The sequence below is a fragment of the Scophthalmus maximus genome, chromosome 7 (assembly GCF_022379125.1).
Source record: "Scophthalmus maximus strain ysfricsl-2021 chromosome 7, ASM2237912v1, whole genome shotgun sequence".
In the NCBI taxonomy this organism is placed as follows: domain Eukaryota; kingdom Metazoa; phylum Chordata; class Actinopteri; order Pleuronectiformes; family Scophthalmidae; genus Scophthalmus; species Scophthalmus maximus.
In genome coordinates, this window is record NC_061521.1 from 2,875,359 (window position 1) to 2,892,636 (window position 17,278).

The following is a 17,278-nucleotide window of genomic DNA, read 5'->3' on the forward strand; positions in this document are numbered from 1 at the left end:
CATTCATGTGATGAAATTCTCCACATGCTTTCAGCATTTCCTGACATTAAAATGTCCTGTGACTTAAAAGAATATGGACGCCCCCGTCTCCTGAGTCCCGGAGGGCTTATCATACTTATCCTGTCAGAGCTTCTCATACCAAGTCGCTGTACAAAGTGTGTTCGACAAACCCCACGTTTTTATGGCCCCGCTGGCTCAGTGCAACCTTGTCAGAACCCTGAATGCAGTTAATACGAGAGGAAACGCTGATACCTGCAGGTTATCCGGACAAATTTGACACACAAATTACACAAGGTGTAAACGATCACATAACTGGAAAAGAAGAAAAAAAACAACACAGCACTATAAATAACTTCAGATTTTCCAAAGTCAGGCGGAGGATTAACTGTAAAAACAAGTTGCTCTGTTGTCAGGAGTATCTTTGTCTCTTTTTTTATCCTTTCAGTTGTCACTCAAGTTGAAATTTTACGCAGCATCTTGTTCTCCAATTACAAAGAATTACTTTTTCAGATCGATAGATAGATAGGTACATAGCTGTTGCCTGAAGAATAGTCTCTGTTAGAGGTCGATTGGAGCCGATTTTCAACATTTTGATCTGTATCAGCTATTTTTTAAGCCGAAGTGCCGATTAGATCATTTCATTTAAAAATGTGCTAATTTGGTTCTGATGCAGCCGCAGACTTTGTTTTATTCTTAATCTTGACACCTTTGGACACTTTTTTTTTACTGCAGACAAATACCAGCCTCAAATGTCAGTAATCTGTTTCTTAGATTAGTAATAATTGGCATCGCCCGGAAAAAGCCGGAGAGCTCACAAATTAAGCTGCCATCCTCTCAGTGGTGGCACCGGACACCAACATTAAAGATTCTAATTGTGCTGCATGGTTATATAATTAGTAAAAAAAAAATTGTAATGTAATAATAATTCATATTTATTTGTCTTGCAGACCAAAGAAGAAATCTTGCGGTGGGAGGAGGGTAAGAAATGGCAGACGAGGATGGAAAAAGTGAAGAATACAGTAAAGGAGAAAGAACGTGAGAACGAGTTCTTGTCGAAACAGCTCGGCACTCTGAAGGACCTCTATGGCAGGTCAGTGTGTACATCACATTGGACTAGGGCTGCAACTAATGATTAATTGAATAATCTGTCGATTATTTTCTTTATTAATCGATTTGGTAAAAAAAGTCATGAGATGGTGAAAAATGTCGATTGTGTTTGTTCAAACCCCAAGATGATGTTTTGTTTTTGTCCACACCAAATACATTCAGTTCAATGTCACAGAGGAGCAAAGAAACCAGAAAATATTCACATTTAAGAAGCTGAAATCAGAATTTTGAAACGATTAATCGATTATCAAAATAGTTGCCGATTAATTTAGTAATGGATTACTAATCGATTAATCGATTAACTGTTGCAGCTCTACATTGGACAATAATTAGTATTAGTATTTTTACATCTCACTCTTTGTATTCATGACATAAGTAGCTTTTCTATAAGCTGCAGTCTGCAACATTTGACAACATGAAGTTTACAAAGTTCCATACATAGCACGGTGTCAGTAAACCACACACAGCACAGCTTTTTATCCATCAACGGTAGATTACAGAATTGATAGGTTTTTTGTTAACTGTAATAAAATAATAATACATATAGAATACGATAATTTTTCCAGATCGTTAAAAGTCTTCAAATTCCGTGTTTTATCTGAGCAACAGTCCAAATCCAAAAGATATTCGATTCCCTATTGTCATCAGACAAAGAAAAGTGGCATGTCTGTGAAAAGCTATGAAAATAATTGCAATTAAGTGATCAACTGCTTGCGTAGTAATACCTATCAATTACATAGTTATGTAGAAAAATTGTGTATGACATGAGGTGTTTGTTTGTTTTTTCATGCTGTCGGTGGAGCTGTCACACCACTGTCCTGTTTTATTTCTTTTTTTACATTTTCTATCATTCCTCATTCTGGTCTATGCAGACTGGAGCAAGAGAAGGGTGCGCTGCAGAAAAAGCTCAAGGCTCGAGGTGTGACTGCTGACCAGGTGGTGGGAGTGAGGGCCACGGAAATGGAGAAGGAAGTGGAAGAGCTGAAGAAGAAGAACTCCGACCTGGAGACGCAGATCCTCACCATAAAGTATCTATGAGTCTTCAAAAACATGTTCGCCACTGTCGAAAATGCCCCGAATTTAGTTTCTCTTCTGGCTTATTATGAAGCTAGTTCAAATGCTCGGGGGATTCAGTAGTATCAGTAAAAAGTAAATGTACTTTTTAATGTTCTCCCCGTGCCTATGTGGGTTTCCTCAGTGTACTCCAGCTTCCTCCCACAACTCAAAAACATGCAGTTCAGGTTAATTGCCGACCCTTAATTTCCCTTATGGTTGTTTGGGTCTACAGTATACAGTATATGTTAGCTCTGTACTCCAACTCTCACCCAATGTCAGCCGGGATTGAAACTTAATTTCACTCTTGGTTTTCTAAATCAATTCTTTGATATGTGAGCTCCCCAGATACTGGTAATCATAGACCCATTTCATAGAGAATCCACACGAGTGACAATTTCAAAGTTAGGACTGTCAGTACACCACTTTTTAGAAAACAAATTAAAGGAACATCTTCGTGGAACTGTTGCGTTTTGCTGAATATAACCCAGAGTCTAAACTGCAAGTAACTGGATATCACTCCAATCTGAGCTACGATAGCAGAAATTAATGACCGTAAAAATGTTTATGGAAGGTCTAAATTTCATGGAATTCTGTTCTATTATCTTATTATTATTGGATACGTAATACATAACATAATGTTATGGATGGAAAGATGGTGACATTGCATCATATCTATGAATAACAAGTATTCAAGCAAGGATTTTACATTATTTATCTGTTGTAGATGAGAACTGATGCTGGACCTTTTTGTGTCAACAGTAATATCAGTGTTTTAAACGATATTGGACAATTTTCTTTTATAACATGAACATTCTTTGTCAGTGACCACTCGAATGGAATTCAGCTGGAAAATCATACAGTCTAATGGATGGTGTTGACATAAGTGTGTTTTATTTCCTTCTGCCAAGCCAAATCATGCACTTTATTGATAATCTACTAAAAGATTTTTTTGAAATTTGAGGTCATTAAAATCGAATCAAACTTTATTCATAAAGTGCCCTTTGCCTAAAGTCGAAATGCAAAGTGCTTAACAGTACATTACAAATTGGGCAATACATAAGAAGATACATAAAAGTGAATGATAATAGACATGGTAGAATAGAGAGACCAGTGAAGTGAGAATACCTGAGTGGTCTAGAGGGACTTTACATTAAAAGCGTGTCAGAGAAGTAGTCAGGGATTTGAACACCAATTAAAATATATCCTAGGACTGAAAGGCAACCAATGACGAGACTTTAGGACCCGTGAAATGTTCTTCCTTTTAGTCATTCTGTTAGTGATCTGTAGCTCATTTATTTCTATACTGCATTATAGTAGTTAAGCCTGCTAGTGATAAAAGCAGGCTCTCACCCTGGGAGATAAATGATAAAAAAAGATATAAAAAATATATCTAAGATAGGAAGCATTTTTAGTGACATTACTGAAGTGAGATCGGAAATCTCTGGACCTTTCTGTGTTCAATTCTAAGAAATGAAGTGACATCCACAAGTTGATGGGATCAGTGCACTGAACCAGTTTCGGGCGGATGTCATTGGGTGATAACGAAATGTACAGTTGTGCATCATCGACATAGCTGTGAAAATGATTCCCATGTTCTCATGATATTGCCCAGAGGCAGCACGTAGACTGAACGAAACACGTCCCAGAATGGAGCCTTGAGGAACCCCACACTATTCAAACCCAAATTATTGTAGCTGAGGCTCATTGCAGGGCTGTTATAATCCAGACACGCACCTTTTTTCATATTTTGTCAAACTTGCAGACAACACCAGGCTTTGCCTCGTGACGACGCCATGGAGAATCTGACGCTCAGGAACCGCTACCTCGAGGAGAGAGTCCACACTTTAGAGAGTCAGATGTCCAAAGAGTCCTCGTCGAGACCCTCTGTAAGTGCTCATCAACACACAAAGACACTAAAATAAAGTGATGAAACAATTAATTAATCAGCAAAAAATTGCACAGCTTCAACTGATATGAAGTAAGTTATCAAGCAAATATTGTAAACGTTCTAGATCTGAGATGAAATAAACTGAAGTAATAAATAATAAATTCAAACTCTTTTTGTGTCAAAAGATCCCCAAAAAAATGGAATTCTACAGCTGTCATCTGATCCGCCATCGAGATTCCCTCTAACTGTTGTCATGCGGCGTCCTGTGTGAGAGCACACGGGGCGTCTTGTGTGCACGTCATTGCTAAAGCCGCCCCATAAATTTCCCTAATCAGGGAAATTCCACAATCGGGATCATTAAATTGAATTAAGTTGATGAATCCCGATTGTGCAAAGTTATGGGGCAGAGTACACTGGGCCCGGGTGTAGCTCATCCAGCCGACTCCCCTCCGTTAATCACCTTAGGAAACACGACCAAAATGAAATGGGGGGACACAGTGCCCGGGTTGAGGGGTCTTCACAGGAATTCAAAATATGTTATTCTTTTATTGTATTTCACTATTCATGATTTCTTTACTGTCTTTCTTCCTCTATCTCCATCATCACTGGATTCAATCTAATTCATTGCATGTGAAGGTAAACTGCTCCCCCTCCTCCCAGGCTCTGAGGGGGATTTGTTCTGTCACTTTTGATGTTGCGCACGGGTCATGCGAACGGAACTTTGCGCCCCGTCCTGCTGAACGCTCCAGCCGCTCCTCCAGCCCCGAAGCTGTCGAGGAGCCCGCTGACCATCAGATGGCGCCAAAGCGAAGCCAGACGGACAGAGGAGCTCAAACCAGCTTTGTCGGAGAAGGGGACGTTTGCCCTGAACAGGGGCGGCTGAGCCCCGACGTAGCGGAAAGCACAGCAGCCGACGGAGCGCACGGCGGAGTGGATGATGGCGCCGATCGCGTTCGAGACGATGAGACACAAACTGAAGCAGATCGTGCACAAGGCACGCAAGAAGTCCAGTGTGCTTCGGATCTGGATGTGCTTGAAGAAACTGAAGGAAGCGCCTTGATCTCTCAGCCACAGGTCAAGGAAGAAACCGAAGCCGAGCCTGATGATCTGTCAGGAAGACCCGGATCAAACATTTCATCCTCTGATCCCATGGCAGCAGCAGCAACAGGCCATGAAACAAGCGGAGCTTTGACAAAAGAGAGTGCTGCCGAACTGGAGGATCGCGATACGGACGACGATGATGATGATGATGATGATGATGATGATGTGAGAATCGCAGCAGAAACATCAGAAGGAGATAACGAGCGGGTCGAGCTGAGAGATGATGCGGTCGGGACCACAAAGGAGGCACGGGAGGATGCTAATCCGGAACAGACCCGCTCACCAGAACCAGATGTGGACCCCAGCGCCGCACGGACCCACCTGGCGTTCATTAGCACAAAGAGGGTTGAGACCGCACGAAAACAAGGGAGCAGATGTCTCAGACATCTGAAGGTATACGCCAGGCTTCTAGAGTCGCCCAGCTCAAGTGACAGTGCCGTGGTAGCATCGCAGTAGAGTAAAACCCACGGACTAAAACAGTAGAAGTGGCTTGTGGGTGTTTTCTGTGTTTTTTCTCCCCCGCATTGTCCACGGTGGAGTCGAGGCTCCTGTGGTCGTGTCTAGGCTATCAGTCGCAATGAAGCCGCTTTCCCCCCGCTCCCTTAGCGCCTTTGTTCTTCGAGGATGCAACATCCTCCTCCCCTGGCAGTTGTACAAGGCCGTACGTTTAAAAAAAAACTTTTTCTCTGGCTCATACTTTACCGTTGCTTTCTCTCCAGACTTCAGGGCGAGGCACTGGCACTCCCTCACAGAGGGATCAAGACCCCCAAAAGGAAAACCTCAAGCTCGCCTCTGAGAACCTGGAGCTGCGCTTTCAGCTGGAGCAGACCAACAGAGATTTGCCGAGGCTCAAGGTACGCATCATGGAAATGTAGAGCTGAAAAAAAATAAAATAGTCTGACATTTAGGGGGAAAACAGCTGCTAGCTGTAATTTCATAGTCACTGTACAGATACCAGTGTTGTCATCGGTAAGAGCCGAGAGCTTTTTTTTGTCTCTATTGAAGAAGTGCGTTGGACATTTTGTAGCTTCCAAAGCTTTGGGAAACAAAACAAAAAATCTGATACCAATCATTAAACTCTGCTTCAGTGAAAAGGGAGTTTAAAAATCTTTTAAATGGTTCAACAAATATGTGTTGAGCCCCACGATTGAACGCTAACTTGCGGGATACAGGAACCTGGGCAATGTGTGTTATATGACTTTATGCGTTTTCTTTTTGTTTTCTTTTACAGGATCAAGTTGCAGACCTCAAGGAGATGTGCAGTGCACTGAAAAAGGAAAAGGCAGAGGTGAAGAAAAAGCTGGTACACATACAAGGAGTAAGTTCTGATTACCAGCTCTGACAGCTGTGTGTGTGTGTGTGTGTGTGTGTGTGTGTGTGTGTGTGTGTGTGTGTGTGTGTGTGTGTGTGTGTGTGTGTGTGTGTGTGTGTGTGTGTGTGTGTGTGTGTGTGTGTGTGTGTGTGTGTGTGTGTGTGTGTGTGTGTGTGTGTGTGTGTTGGGAGTCACAGACACATTAAAAGGCTGTTTAAGACTTAGAGATTGTTAAGGTCAGAAGAGGGTTACGGTTAAGGTTATGGTTAGGCAGGTAGTTGTGAAAGTTAAAGGAGACATACTATTCTTGTATCCAGGTTCAATTTTAATTCTGGTCATTTCTTGAAAAGGTTTACATGCTCTAATGTTCAGTAAACACATCTGTTGTCCTCAGACATGTCCATTCCCGCAGCTCCTCTTCAAAACCTCTGTCTGAAACGCTCGGTTTTAGCTGCTGTCTCTTTAAGGCCCCTCCCTCCCAGTGATGCCCAGTCTGATTGTGATTGGTAAAATGTCAGCCTCCGCTCTTGCCACATGACATCGGCCGGACTTCTGATGGGGCGATTCCCGTGGACTTGGGGATTTTTGTAACTCTGAAGACTTCTTATATACAAACAAAAACCTATATAACACACTATAACTGACCATTGCAAGATTGTTTCTTTCTATACACAATTTTCCCACAAACGACTAAACAGAAATAATAGGATGGAAACCGTTGCATAGTTATACATGTATTGAAAAAAGAAGCAGCAGCTCCACTGAGGTTTGTCCGTCGAAATGCAGCTCAACCAACCTCGTGATTTGTCATGCGTTCCCTCATCAGGCCGGCCACAGTGGCAAAACAGTGCCTGAACTTGAGAAAACCATCGGGCTGATGAAGAAGGTGGTGGAGAGGGTGCAGAGGGAGAATGAGATGCTGAAGAAGTCCGGTGCACCCGCGAGTCAAGACAACGCCGCTGCCTTGGAGCGAGAAAACCAAAAACTGAAGGTCGTTAACCCCTCCTCGCGTCGTCGTGTCTCGTACATGCCATTGGTTCCGCTACAGCAGCTCACGGTGGATATTGTTTCGTTTCAGGCGGACTACGAGACACTGAAGAGCCAAAGTGAAGCTGAGCTGAGTTCAAAACTTGAATCCAAAACCAGAGGGCTGGAGAAAATAGTGATGGAAAACGAACGTCTGCGCAAGGAGATCAGACGGGTGAATGCACGCGTTCAGTTTACTAGATGTTGTTACTTTCAACGCTACTTTTTATTATCTCTTCTAGAATGTGCCGTGTTGGTATTTAGTCATTAAATGGCCGAACGTAGATTTAGAATTTCAAAAGTAGTCACAAAGCCATGGAAAACTGTCAAATTAATAGATAAAAATGGGAGCTTACCCTGCCCCAAACTGTGCATTTATAATGTTATATTTTTGTATATGTTTGTCCTGGCCAGAGGTAATTGATATGGCTGAGATGGAAAGATGAATAGAGTTTTTAATTATGATGCCAGCCCTTGTTTATGGGACAGAAGTGGTATTTTTTCACATGGTGCATAAGCTCCAAACACATTTTCATCTCCGCTGTCTGACCTGGATGTGCGTGTTTCCTCTCGTGAACAGGAAATGGAGGCTGCGGAGAGGCTGAGGGCGACCAAAACGGGTCTGGAGGTGAACAACGACAAGCTGGAGGCGGAGCTGGAAGAAACCAAACAGCGGCTCCGGGCGGCACTGTCCAGACCCATCGCGGAGGGAGCGGACAACAAGACCTGGAACGCGTCCGTGGTAACAAGGTCGGCCAACTGTTTGTCACGGCCGTCAGTAGAACGCCATCTCCATTAACTCCTCGGGCTTTTTCCCAGTTGGCTTGGCAAGCTCATGACCCCGACCTGGTCTCCTCCACTCGGAAGAAGGTCCAGGCTACAAGCAGAGTTCAGAGTGTGAGACATCGGTTGTTTTTTTTCGTCTTCCCGCCGCAGAATGTTTGAGAACAAGATGAAGGAGCTGGAGAAGGAGCTCTCCCACAAGACCCTCAGCCTCTCGGAACTCAAGCAACGGCTGAAGGAGGCGAACGAGCGCGAGGAAGGGGCCCGGACGAGCATCGGGCAACTTGAAGATCAGGTACGTGCCACGTTACAATTCCATTCAGAAAGAATAACAGGTGGGGCAGAGGCCCAAATCCTCGGCTCTGGAGAGGTTGACTTCAGGCGTGGGTCGAGGATTTCACTATTGAAACACATTTTTAGTTATGATTTCCTTGTGTATTTATGGGGCTCTAACAATCACTATATCGGTCTGTCACTCTGGTCCAGTCGACTGACACTTGGAGACAAATGACAAGCTTGAAATGGCTAATGTGGACTTTTGAATCATATGTCATTTGAAAAGGGAGTTAAGAATGGAGAACTGTTTTGAACATTTCAGAAAAATGGTGAAATTCGAAGCCCTGTGGGCTTGACCTTACACCAAACGACTTTTCGTCGTTTTCAGTGACGCAGACGAATTTCCATTGTCGGTATAAAATCCTGAGAGTTTTGAGGCGCGCTCCCGTCATCTCGATCGTTTGGTGTAAGGTGGTGATCTGAGCTGTTTCACGTCGGCCATGTTTCTCGTCGTGACGTTCCGATATAATCAACCGTGTTTGATATTATCGGAGGTTTTTAGTCTTCGCTCACGCAGATGGTGGCGTGAACATTAGCAACAATAGGTGAGCTCAATAGGTTCAGACTGAGATAATTCCCGGTGACAACAGTTTTTTTGCAGGCTCAGTAGTCAAGGTCTCAACTTTATGTGCCTTGTAAATGTGTGTTTGTCATTTCTCAGGTTGACATGTTAAAAATATGTCCTACTGCTGCGAAGACGGACGCGGGACTCGCCAAGGAGTTCCAGGCAATGAGGTATGTGAAGCGACGTGCGCCGATGAGTATTATTAAGTCTTCAATGGGCAACAGCAATAATGTAGCGTGTTGAATTACTACATGTTTATAATTTTGTGGCCAGGTTGGTCTACACCGAGCTGCAGAAGGAGAACGAAGATCTGAAGAACAGGCTCAGCGAGTACAGTGAGCCATACGGCGAGGCGTCGTCTAAACCAGGTGGGACTTAAAACACACGCACGCACACACACAGTAGCCGGACATTTAACTTTAACCACAACTTCAATTTGTCTTCATTTATTTTAACACCGTAATAAACGACAGGTTTTTACGTAAACGTTGGCTTTTTATAATGTGGTGTGTTCAAGTAATCTGCTCCAATTCAACATATTGTCACCTCATTAGAAGCTGGCGTGTCAAACCATTTAAATATATATGTGATGTTGAACCATTATGCGGAGCACCTTTTAATTTCTTTTCCCCTGTTGCTTCGCAGATCTCGCGAAGCTCCGAACTCGTCTGCAGGCGGCGGAAACGGAGAAGGTAAAACTTCACGCCGAGGTCCACAAGCTGCAGAGGGAGTTGGAGAACTTTGACCCGACGTTCTTCGAGGAGATCGAAGACTTGAAGTACAACTACAATTTGGAGGTGAAGAAGAACATCCTGCTGGAGGAGCAGCTGAGGAAGGTGTGTGATCGGTTCGGTGTAACGGTGGAACTGCCGAGTGTGTCCATCAGTTGACCCTGAGTCGGGGCCGTTAGACCGACACCTGCACACACGTCGATTTTTATCATTATCAGTTTAGATCTCCAAGGGTAGTTGGGCAATGAATCTCAATATTAGCCCTCAGCGAAACGTGTCTGCATGATCAAGTATAATAAACTCTGATCAGATTTACAATCTTGTTTACTTTGCCATTCATTAAATTCGACTGCTTTTAGTTGATTGATGAGTTTTTCAATCTTTTTTCAAAGTAAGTTTGGTATTGGTGCTGAAGCTCAGGTATTGTATCACCACTATCAACATTGTTTACATCTTAGTGCTAAGGCTGTGTAATGTATCATAAACGCTACATGGCTCCTTCCTCTTTCTTAAGGCAGCTTTTTAATGTTAATGTAAGCGATGTAGATTTAAAAAAGTATTTGTACAGTTCTATCAGACATATCTATCATGTCGTCTATGTAAATGTGTATTTGTTAATAAAGCAGCTTTAAACTTAATCAAATGTTTACATACTCATCATTTATTCTTCACTTGGAAATTAAATAGTTTGTATTCACAGTAAATTAAGGGAACATTCAAGCAACCGCATATTTCACATTATCGCATCTAAACACTAAAAAGCTTTCTCGTGGAAAAAAGAAAGTGGCTTCACACCAGATGAACTATATTTGCGTAGAGAAATGTCAGCATGAAGATGCAAAAGTGGCAATCTATTGCTAGCCTTGTTTGCACTGTAGCCAAGGAGCCTGGTGGCTCAGTGTCCAGGCAAAAGGATTAAAAGTTCTGTCGCTGCAATCACTCCCATCAATCAGAATCCAGAAAGGCCATGTATGAGTGAAGGTAAAGAATATGATTTGAACTCGTCCTAGCATTACAATCCATCTCTTCATCGTTATTCGTTGCTCAGACATGGGGGCGGTAATTCACAAGGGACCGGAGTTTGTGAGGACAATGCTGTTTTCAGTGTGACTGTGTGTGTAAATGAAGGTCTACATCTTATGTTTTCAATGAGGGACAATCTGATCAAGTGCTTTGGTTGAGGCTCATAGTTGAAATGAAATGGTTTTATTACATATATTATCCCGGTTTCGAACCAACCAGAACATGCTGACTTCCTGTGTGGAGTCTGCATTTTCTCCCCGTGTCTGCGTGGGTTCTCTACAGGTTCTCCGGCTTCCCCCCCATTAGGGTTAAGTTAATTGGAGACACTCCTGTCTCTGATGTAATGTGAATACATCTGAGAGCTGTGAACTTTTCTACAAAGCTAAATGAAAACTCTTCGGGCCTTTAATACAGCTCACAGTTTGTCGATCCTCCTTAGTGTTCGTGTCAGTGAGTCCTGCCTCGGTGGGAACCGCTCCGATCAAGAGTCTCACTTCGTGTTGACATCGGAAAAACCCTGTGTGTACTTCGCTGATTTCCACGGGGACATAGCTTGAAATGCTGAACGGTTAATATACTTGTCCAAGATTACGATTAACACTATCGTGCGGTTATCCACAGTGTAACAAATTCTTACAGTGGTCACACAGCAGAAGCTTTGGAGTGGGAATGTGTCTGTCGTCTCAAGACTGTGTAGGCTCATGGGTCAAACTGGATGTCCTGCAGCCGGCTGAAGCGGTGTCCGTTCAGGGCGGAGAGAGAGGCGAACAAGTCTTTGCCGCCAGTGTACTCCTCGGCGGTCCAGTCGACACGAACGACCACCGACCGGTTCCCGAAGCACGGCTCCCCGTCGGGCCACCTCAGTCCAAGGTGATGGCGATGAACCTGCCAACGGCAGCAAAGACGGCTCAAGGCCTGCACCCCAGCGTGTACAACATTTTATAGAACAGTGTGCCGTAAAATTAGAACACATTTAATATCCAAAAAAGGCTGAGGAAAACAACATAATGCATTTGAAATAAACCTAAATCGTTGAATGTGTGGGAAGTCTTTCTCAACACCTGCCTGTCAAACATCCTCACTTGCAGGGCCGGCACAAGGCATGAGCAAACCAAGAGGCTGCTTAGGTCCCCCTGGTCACCAGGGGGAGTTGATGGAAAAGGCAGTATGTATAAAGATAAAGGCAATGTCACAAAAATAGACATGCACGACTAATTTCAATGTTTTACCATAAACATTCACCAGCTAGCTAGCCGTCAAGCAAGCCTTCGGTTCAGTCGAGGTATCTTCAGCTAACGTTGGCTAGATATCCATTAGCTAAGAAGATATAATGACAGCTAGATTCCACTCAGTACTGTGTCACTTTGAATATTAAAGCGCAAAATGAACAATGGATCCCTATTGTGAGTTGGCTACTTTAAAGATTTTGGGGCTTAGGGCCCCATATAGGTTAGGGCCGGCTCTTCTCACTTGTGTCAGTGATTCCTCATTACTCAAACTATTCCCAGGGAATGTTTCCAGTTAAGAAGCAAAGTCTCTATTCAGACGTGAATGGCGTGTGGCGTCATCCCACCTTAAGGAGAGTGCCGTCGCCGCAGTGCCAGACGATGCCCTCCACTCGGCCCTCCGGACTCTCGTGGAACCAGGACCGCAGCTGCTGGAAGTCCAGCGGGGGGAGCGTGGTGACTTTAACACTGCCATGGGACACCAGGCAGTGGACGGGCCGCTTCTTACTCCCCAGTCCTGTCAGGGCAGCAGGACTCAACTTTAGTTTTTAATCACACACAAAAATACTGACACCCAAGATAGGGTTTCAACTTTGTTTAATTAAAGGGGCAGTAAGCGATTCTGGAGAAAGCTGGTCTCTCTTTGTTGTTGTTGTTGTTGTTGTCGTGGTGATTTGACTGCTCTGATCAGGCCGCGAGCCCGTGACCTCCGGTATGGGAGACCAATGCACAAACCACAAGGCCGAAACTGCGCAGCTGCAGCACCACCCACTAGCACGTCTCTTAACATATCGACGAGTGATGTTTACAAACTGCACTGGCAGCGTTGTGTGGTGCGGTCCGCACAATTTTTTTCCGTTTTCGATCTACAGAGCCAGGGCTGAGCTGAAAACCCAGATTTTCTGTCGGCGCGCACACAGAACTGTCAGCTAACTGACGGTGAGGAAATACTCGCGGATTTTTACAAAAAGTGGCTCGCTTTAGAATCGCTAACTGCCCCTTTAAGTGAATATGCAATGTCCATCATCAGCGACTCTCAATGTTTTCTCTAAAATGTCTTTTTTATAAGGTCGAAGTGACACTCTGACATCTTAAGACAGGTAAAAGCCAGATTCTGCTCTTTGTTTTAGCAAATTCCCTACTGATGAACAGGTGATTAGGTGTGTTGTAATAACAACGGGAGGTCGCAGGTTCGCAGCCCGGGCATAGCAGTAACATCTCAACAACAAAAAAGGGAGAAACTCATTTCTCCGAAATCGCTTACTGACACTTTAAGTCGTCCGAACATTTTTTTGATAAAGCGAAAATGTTTGACGACAATCTGTCGAGACAGTAAGAGGTTGCAGGGAAAGGCAACATCACATTACCGTACGGGTTCCCGTTGACACTGGTTCCGATGAGCTCCAGCGTCTGTTCCACGAGGTCGGCCAGTGGAACCGCTGCGATTTCTAGCACGTCTCCCTCGTCCGCGTTGGGCCGGAGCACCAGAGCCGCCCCGACCTCATAGTCCACCACGGCGGAGTGCCAACAGTACTGCTTGTTGTCCCCCTCCACCGGCACCCAGCCTGAACATTCACAAGCACCAAATCACTGCTCCTGCACAGTGACGTGAAAGCATTCATCTACACCACGGTGGTGATCACTTCCGTGTGAGACACTGCACCAGGCCGGTATGAATACAGCAACTCTCGGGTTTAAAATTCTCATCTTTCATGCTTCACAGTTTTAAGAATGCTGAGTTTTGTTTCTCCCTCGAAGCAATAAAAAAAAATGTATTCATTAAAATATACCTAAGTTTTAAGAACAGGGGCCTGTGCGATGAAGCCGGGTTTGCGGTTATCGAGGTAACTTCAGGTTTAACTTTCCAGTCCTACGAAGATGGTTCCTAAATCACCATGGTAACGGCTGAACGGATCGAAACCTGTTCAGGGCTCAGCTACTGACCAATCAGATCACTGGAAAACCAGAGTCATTATTCTACAGGATCCTGACTGGGACAAAAGAGTTTAAAGTGACAAATATTAAGGCGCAGCAGATATTTATGAATGTGTGGAATCATGTTGCTGTTCCAGACTTTTCAGTGTCCACTCAGGTTTTAAAACAGAGTTTCTAATAAACAGAGGGAGAGATTATCACACGCAAAAAAAAAAACATAGACTAGATTAATATAAGTGCTTCTTTTGAATTCAATAAAGATGATTTGATTCACTACAGATTCATTTTAGTTATTTTTTCTATCACTGCACCTCGGAACAACACGAGGAGACTGCGACCATAACTAGTAACTAAAACTAAATACTATCTCTTATTAGAACAATGTGCCACACACACATGGTCAATATTCCTCATGATCATGAATGAACAGTTCAGTGTGATTGAAGACATCACAAATTAACCTCTTTTCTCCTCTGCTTCAGCAGCAGAAACAGTCTGAAGTCACTTCAGCTTCTCTTCAACGTAGTTTGATCATCGGCAGACAAAAATATTCTCTCAATAGTGAACTTGATACACACCTGGGCTTATTTGCATGGTATTTTTTAGGCTGACTAAAAATTTCGAAAAATGTTTGAAGCAGTAAAGCATAGTCAATGTGCACTACCTGCTGGTTACAGCAAAAAAAAAACAAAAAAAAAAACACCCATCTATTTTTATTTTACACAGGGGGTGACAAGGCAGATCGTGTATATTTTATAAGAACCTGGAATGTGTCCAAGCTCATCAGGCACTGGGCGGCCGTTGTGGTTTTTGACCCGGTGTGCTGGGATCCACGCCTCCGGCACCGTCTTAAAGTCTTCCTCTACGTTCCATGTGAAACCTGAAAAGGGAAACAAAGACAATTAAACTAGTCCAACCTTTCAAAGAGATGATTTATCACAGGTATTGTGATTTTAAAAGAATGTGGACAAAAAACCTTTGGAGCTCCTGTGAGAATGCTGGTGCTTTTTGAACCTCTTCTCTGCTTGTTTGTTGGGTTTCCTGTCAAGTCGAGCCCAGAGGTACGGCTGGCCTACAGACGAAAAACAAAAGAATCAAATAGACAACCCATTATTCAATTCATCCTACCACTCCGGGGAAATTATGAACACTTCAATGTCAGCACAGGCAACTCTTACTGTTCATACCACAGAGTGTTTAACTTACAACGTAAACACAATACGGAGGAGGAAAAGAAAAAAAACAAAAAACTTTTCATTTGTCCAGCATGAAAACGCTCACCTTTATAAAGTGCAACATAACAGCAGGTGCCATCAAGTTTTTCTGTGGCGAGTGCACAGGTGATGTTCGCCTCCAGAGCGACGGGGTTGACACGCTCAGTGGCAACCACCTGAAATTGCTGAAGACAGACAAGACAGACAGAGGTGTTTAACCAGGGTACTCTGCAGAGAGGAAACACAATTTCAGCTCACAATTACACCAAAGTGATTAGAATGGTCCACCACTCGTCAAACTCTAATCTAGAGTTTGACTATCTAAAATAGTCGTTAATGACTCAAGCTGACAGTTTAATGACCCCATTAAACCCCCCCTTTTTTAATAGTTGTTCATTAATCAATCTGACAGTTTTATGACCCATTTGACCTTGTATTGAACTAGATTTGAACTTTTATCGAAATTGAATTGAACCCGAAATGAACGCACATTGAACTATTATTGACCTGCACCTGGTTCCGGCCTTTAATCATAAATTGCAGCTGTTGTGTTGATCTTGTTTTAACTTTTAATGTTATAGTTTGTTTGTCCATGACTGTAGTCTGCGAGAACCCCCCCCCCCTTTCTTTCTCCTCTGCAGCTGCAGCCCTGCATCTTTCCCGGGTTTTTACACGTCGTAAATCCAATGTATCCTCCTCCATTAGTGCGTCAAGGCGTTCTAGTTCTCCTTGACCCAACAGCCAACCAAATATCTACCCATCTTTCTATCATGGTCTTTTAAAATGTTAGTCTTTGAGCCGCTTGACAGACACACACACACACACACACACACACACACGCACGCACTCACTCACTCACACGTGAGGCAGTCTGGAAGCGTCAACAGTAGGGCTGTTATTAAGGAATAACATGTGATGGCATTTAAATTTCAGTTTTTGTCCCAAACTCAACACAGTTGGGGGCCAGCAGGTTAGGAGCAGAAAAGGAGTTAGGTTGCTTATAATGTAAGTAGCAACGGATAAGTGACTTTGGAATCCTGCTTCTCTATCCTATACCAAGTGGTTGAAAATGTTACTAAACATCTAACACCTAATTTATGTGGTGTGTGTGTGTGTGTGTGTGTGTGCGTGTGTGTGTGTGTCTGTGTCTGTGTCTGTGTGTGTGTGTGTGTGTGTGTGTGTGTGTGTGTGTTTGTGTGTGCGTGTGTGCCTGTGTGTTTGTGTGTGTGTGTGTGCCTGTGTGTGTGTGCGTGTGTGTGTGTGTGTGCCTGTGTGTGTGTGTGTGCCTGTGTGTGTGTGCCTGTGTGTGTGTGTGTGTGTGTGTGTGTGTGTCTGTGTGTGTGTGTGTCTGTGTGTGTGTGCCTGTGTGTGTGTGTGTGTGTGTGTGTGTGTGTGTGTGTGTGTGTGTGTGTCTGTGTGTGTGTGTGTCTGTGTGTGTGTGTGTCTGTGTGTGTGTGCCTGTGTGTGTGTGTGTGTCTGTGTGTGTGTGTGTGTGTGTGCCTGTGTGTGCCTGTGTGTGTGGGGGGGGGGCTCCGCTCACCTGGCGGTCCCGTTTCGCGGACTGTCCCTCCCTCACCTCCGTCAGGAACACGCACGGTATCTTCTGCTGCACGGAGCCCAGGCGTCGCATCATCGTGTGCCGCTCCGCCGTCCCGCTCGTCGTGGCTGTGCAGGAAGTGCGGGACTCTTTAACGACGTTTCTGCATCACGACTGGGGATGTGTCGTGGGACGCGGCCGACGTTTCTGGTCACGTGGTTCTTCTTCTTCTTCTTCTTCTTCTTCTTCTTCTTCTTCTTCTATCGTTTTCTGGCGGTTGGCAAACAACGAAATGGCGCATTACCGCCACCAGCTGGTAAGGAGTGTGGATCAGACTCACAAAAAAACAAAACTGAACACAAAACCTACAATATAATTATATTCTACCTAACACGTTTGTTTCCCTAAGCTACGGTATTAAATGGCTATAACATTCAT

The 17,278-nt window shown here is 44.0% G+C and overlaps 2 protein-coding genes across 4 annotated transcripts in view; one reads left to right on the forward strand and one right to left on the reverse strand.

Moving 5' to 3' along the window:
- Positions 1–10,543, forward strand: part of cep290 (centrosomal protein 290) — a 44,370-nt gene extending 33,827 nt beyond the window's left edge. For both annotated transcript variants that reach the window (XM_035641559.2, XM_047333015.1), the window contains 12 exons: positions 948–1,090; positions 1,980–2,135; positions 3,926–4,049; positions 5,872–6,006; positions 6,384–6,470; positions 7,291–7,455; positions 7,543–7,665; positions 8,071–8,240; positions 8,427–8,568; positions 9,271–9,344; positions 9,448–9,542; positions 9,820–10,543. In XM_035641559.2, the coding sequence (XP_035497452.2) occupies positions 948–1,090; positions 1,980–2,135; positions 3,926–4,049; positions 5,872–6,006; positions 6,384–6,470; positions 7,291–7,455; positions 7,543–7,665; positions 8,071–8,240; positions 8,427–8,568; positions 9,271–9,344; positions 9,448–9,542; positions 9,820–10,064 (1,659 nt within the window). In that variant the 3' untranslated portion in view covers positions 10,065–10,543. The remainder of the gene's footprint in view (positions 1–947; positions 1,091–1,979; positions 2,136–3,925; positions 4,050–5,871; positions 6,007–6,383; positions 6,471–7,290; positions 7,456–7,542; positions 7,666–8,070; positions 8,241–8,426; positions 8,569–9,270; positions 9,345–9,447; positions 9,543–9,819) is intronic.
- On the reverse strand, positions 10,544–17,108 carry c7h12orf29 (chromosome 7 C12orf29 homolog). Of its 2 annotated transcripts, none has more exons than XM_047333016.1 (7): positions 16,880–17,108; positions 15,371–15,488; positions 15,066–15,161; positions 14,853–14,969; positions 13,522–13,719; positions 12,502–12,671; positions 10,544–11,813 (listed from the first exon to the last, which is right to left on the reverse strand). In XM_047333016.1, the coding sequence occupies exons 1-7, from the start codon at positions 16,934–16,936 to the stop codon at positions 11,628–11,630; spliced, it is 942 nt and encodes a 313-aa protein (XP_047188972.1). In that variant the 5' UTR covers positions 16,937–17,108; the 3' UTR covers positions 10,544–11,627. The 2 variants fall into 2 exon arrangements, with proteins under 2 accessions (XP_047188972.1, XP_035497454.2); XM_035641561.2 differs by having other exon boundaries at positions 16,844–17,100.
- Positions 17,109–17,278: the final 170 nt, after the last annotated feature.

Bases quoted from the DNA above. Each gene is read 5' to 3' on its own strand.
- c7h12orf29 (XM_035641561.2), bottom strand. From the start codon at position 16,936: ATGATGCGACGCCTGGGCTCCGTGCAGCAGAAGATACCGTGCGTGTTC. The intron at 14,970-15,065 runs GTTTTTTGTCCA...TTCCCTTTTCAG, and splicing joins TTCTCACAGGAGCTCCAAAG to GTTTCACATGGAACGTAGAG. The intron at 11,814-12,501 runs GTGGGATGACGC...TGCCGTTGGCAG, and splicing joins GCGACGGCACTCTCCTTAAG to GTTCATCGCCATCACCTTGG.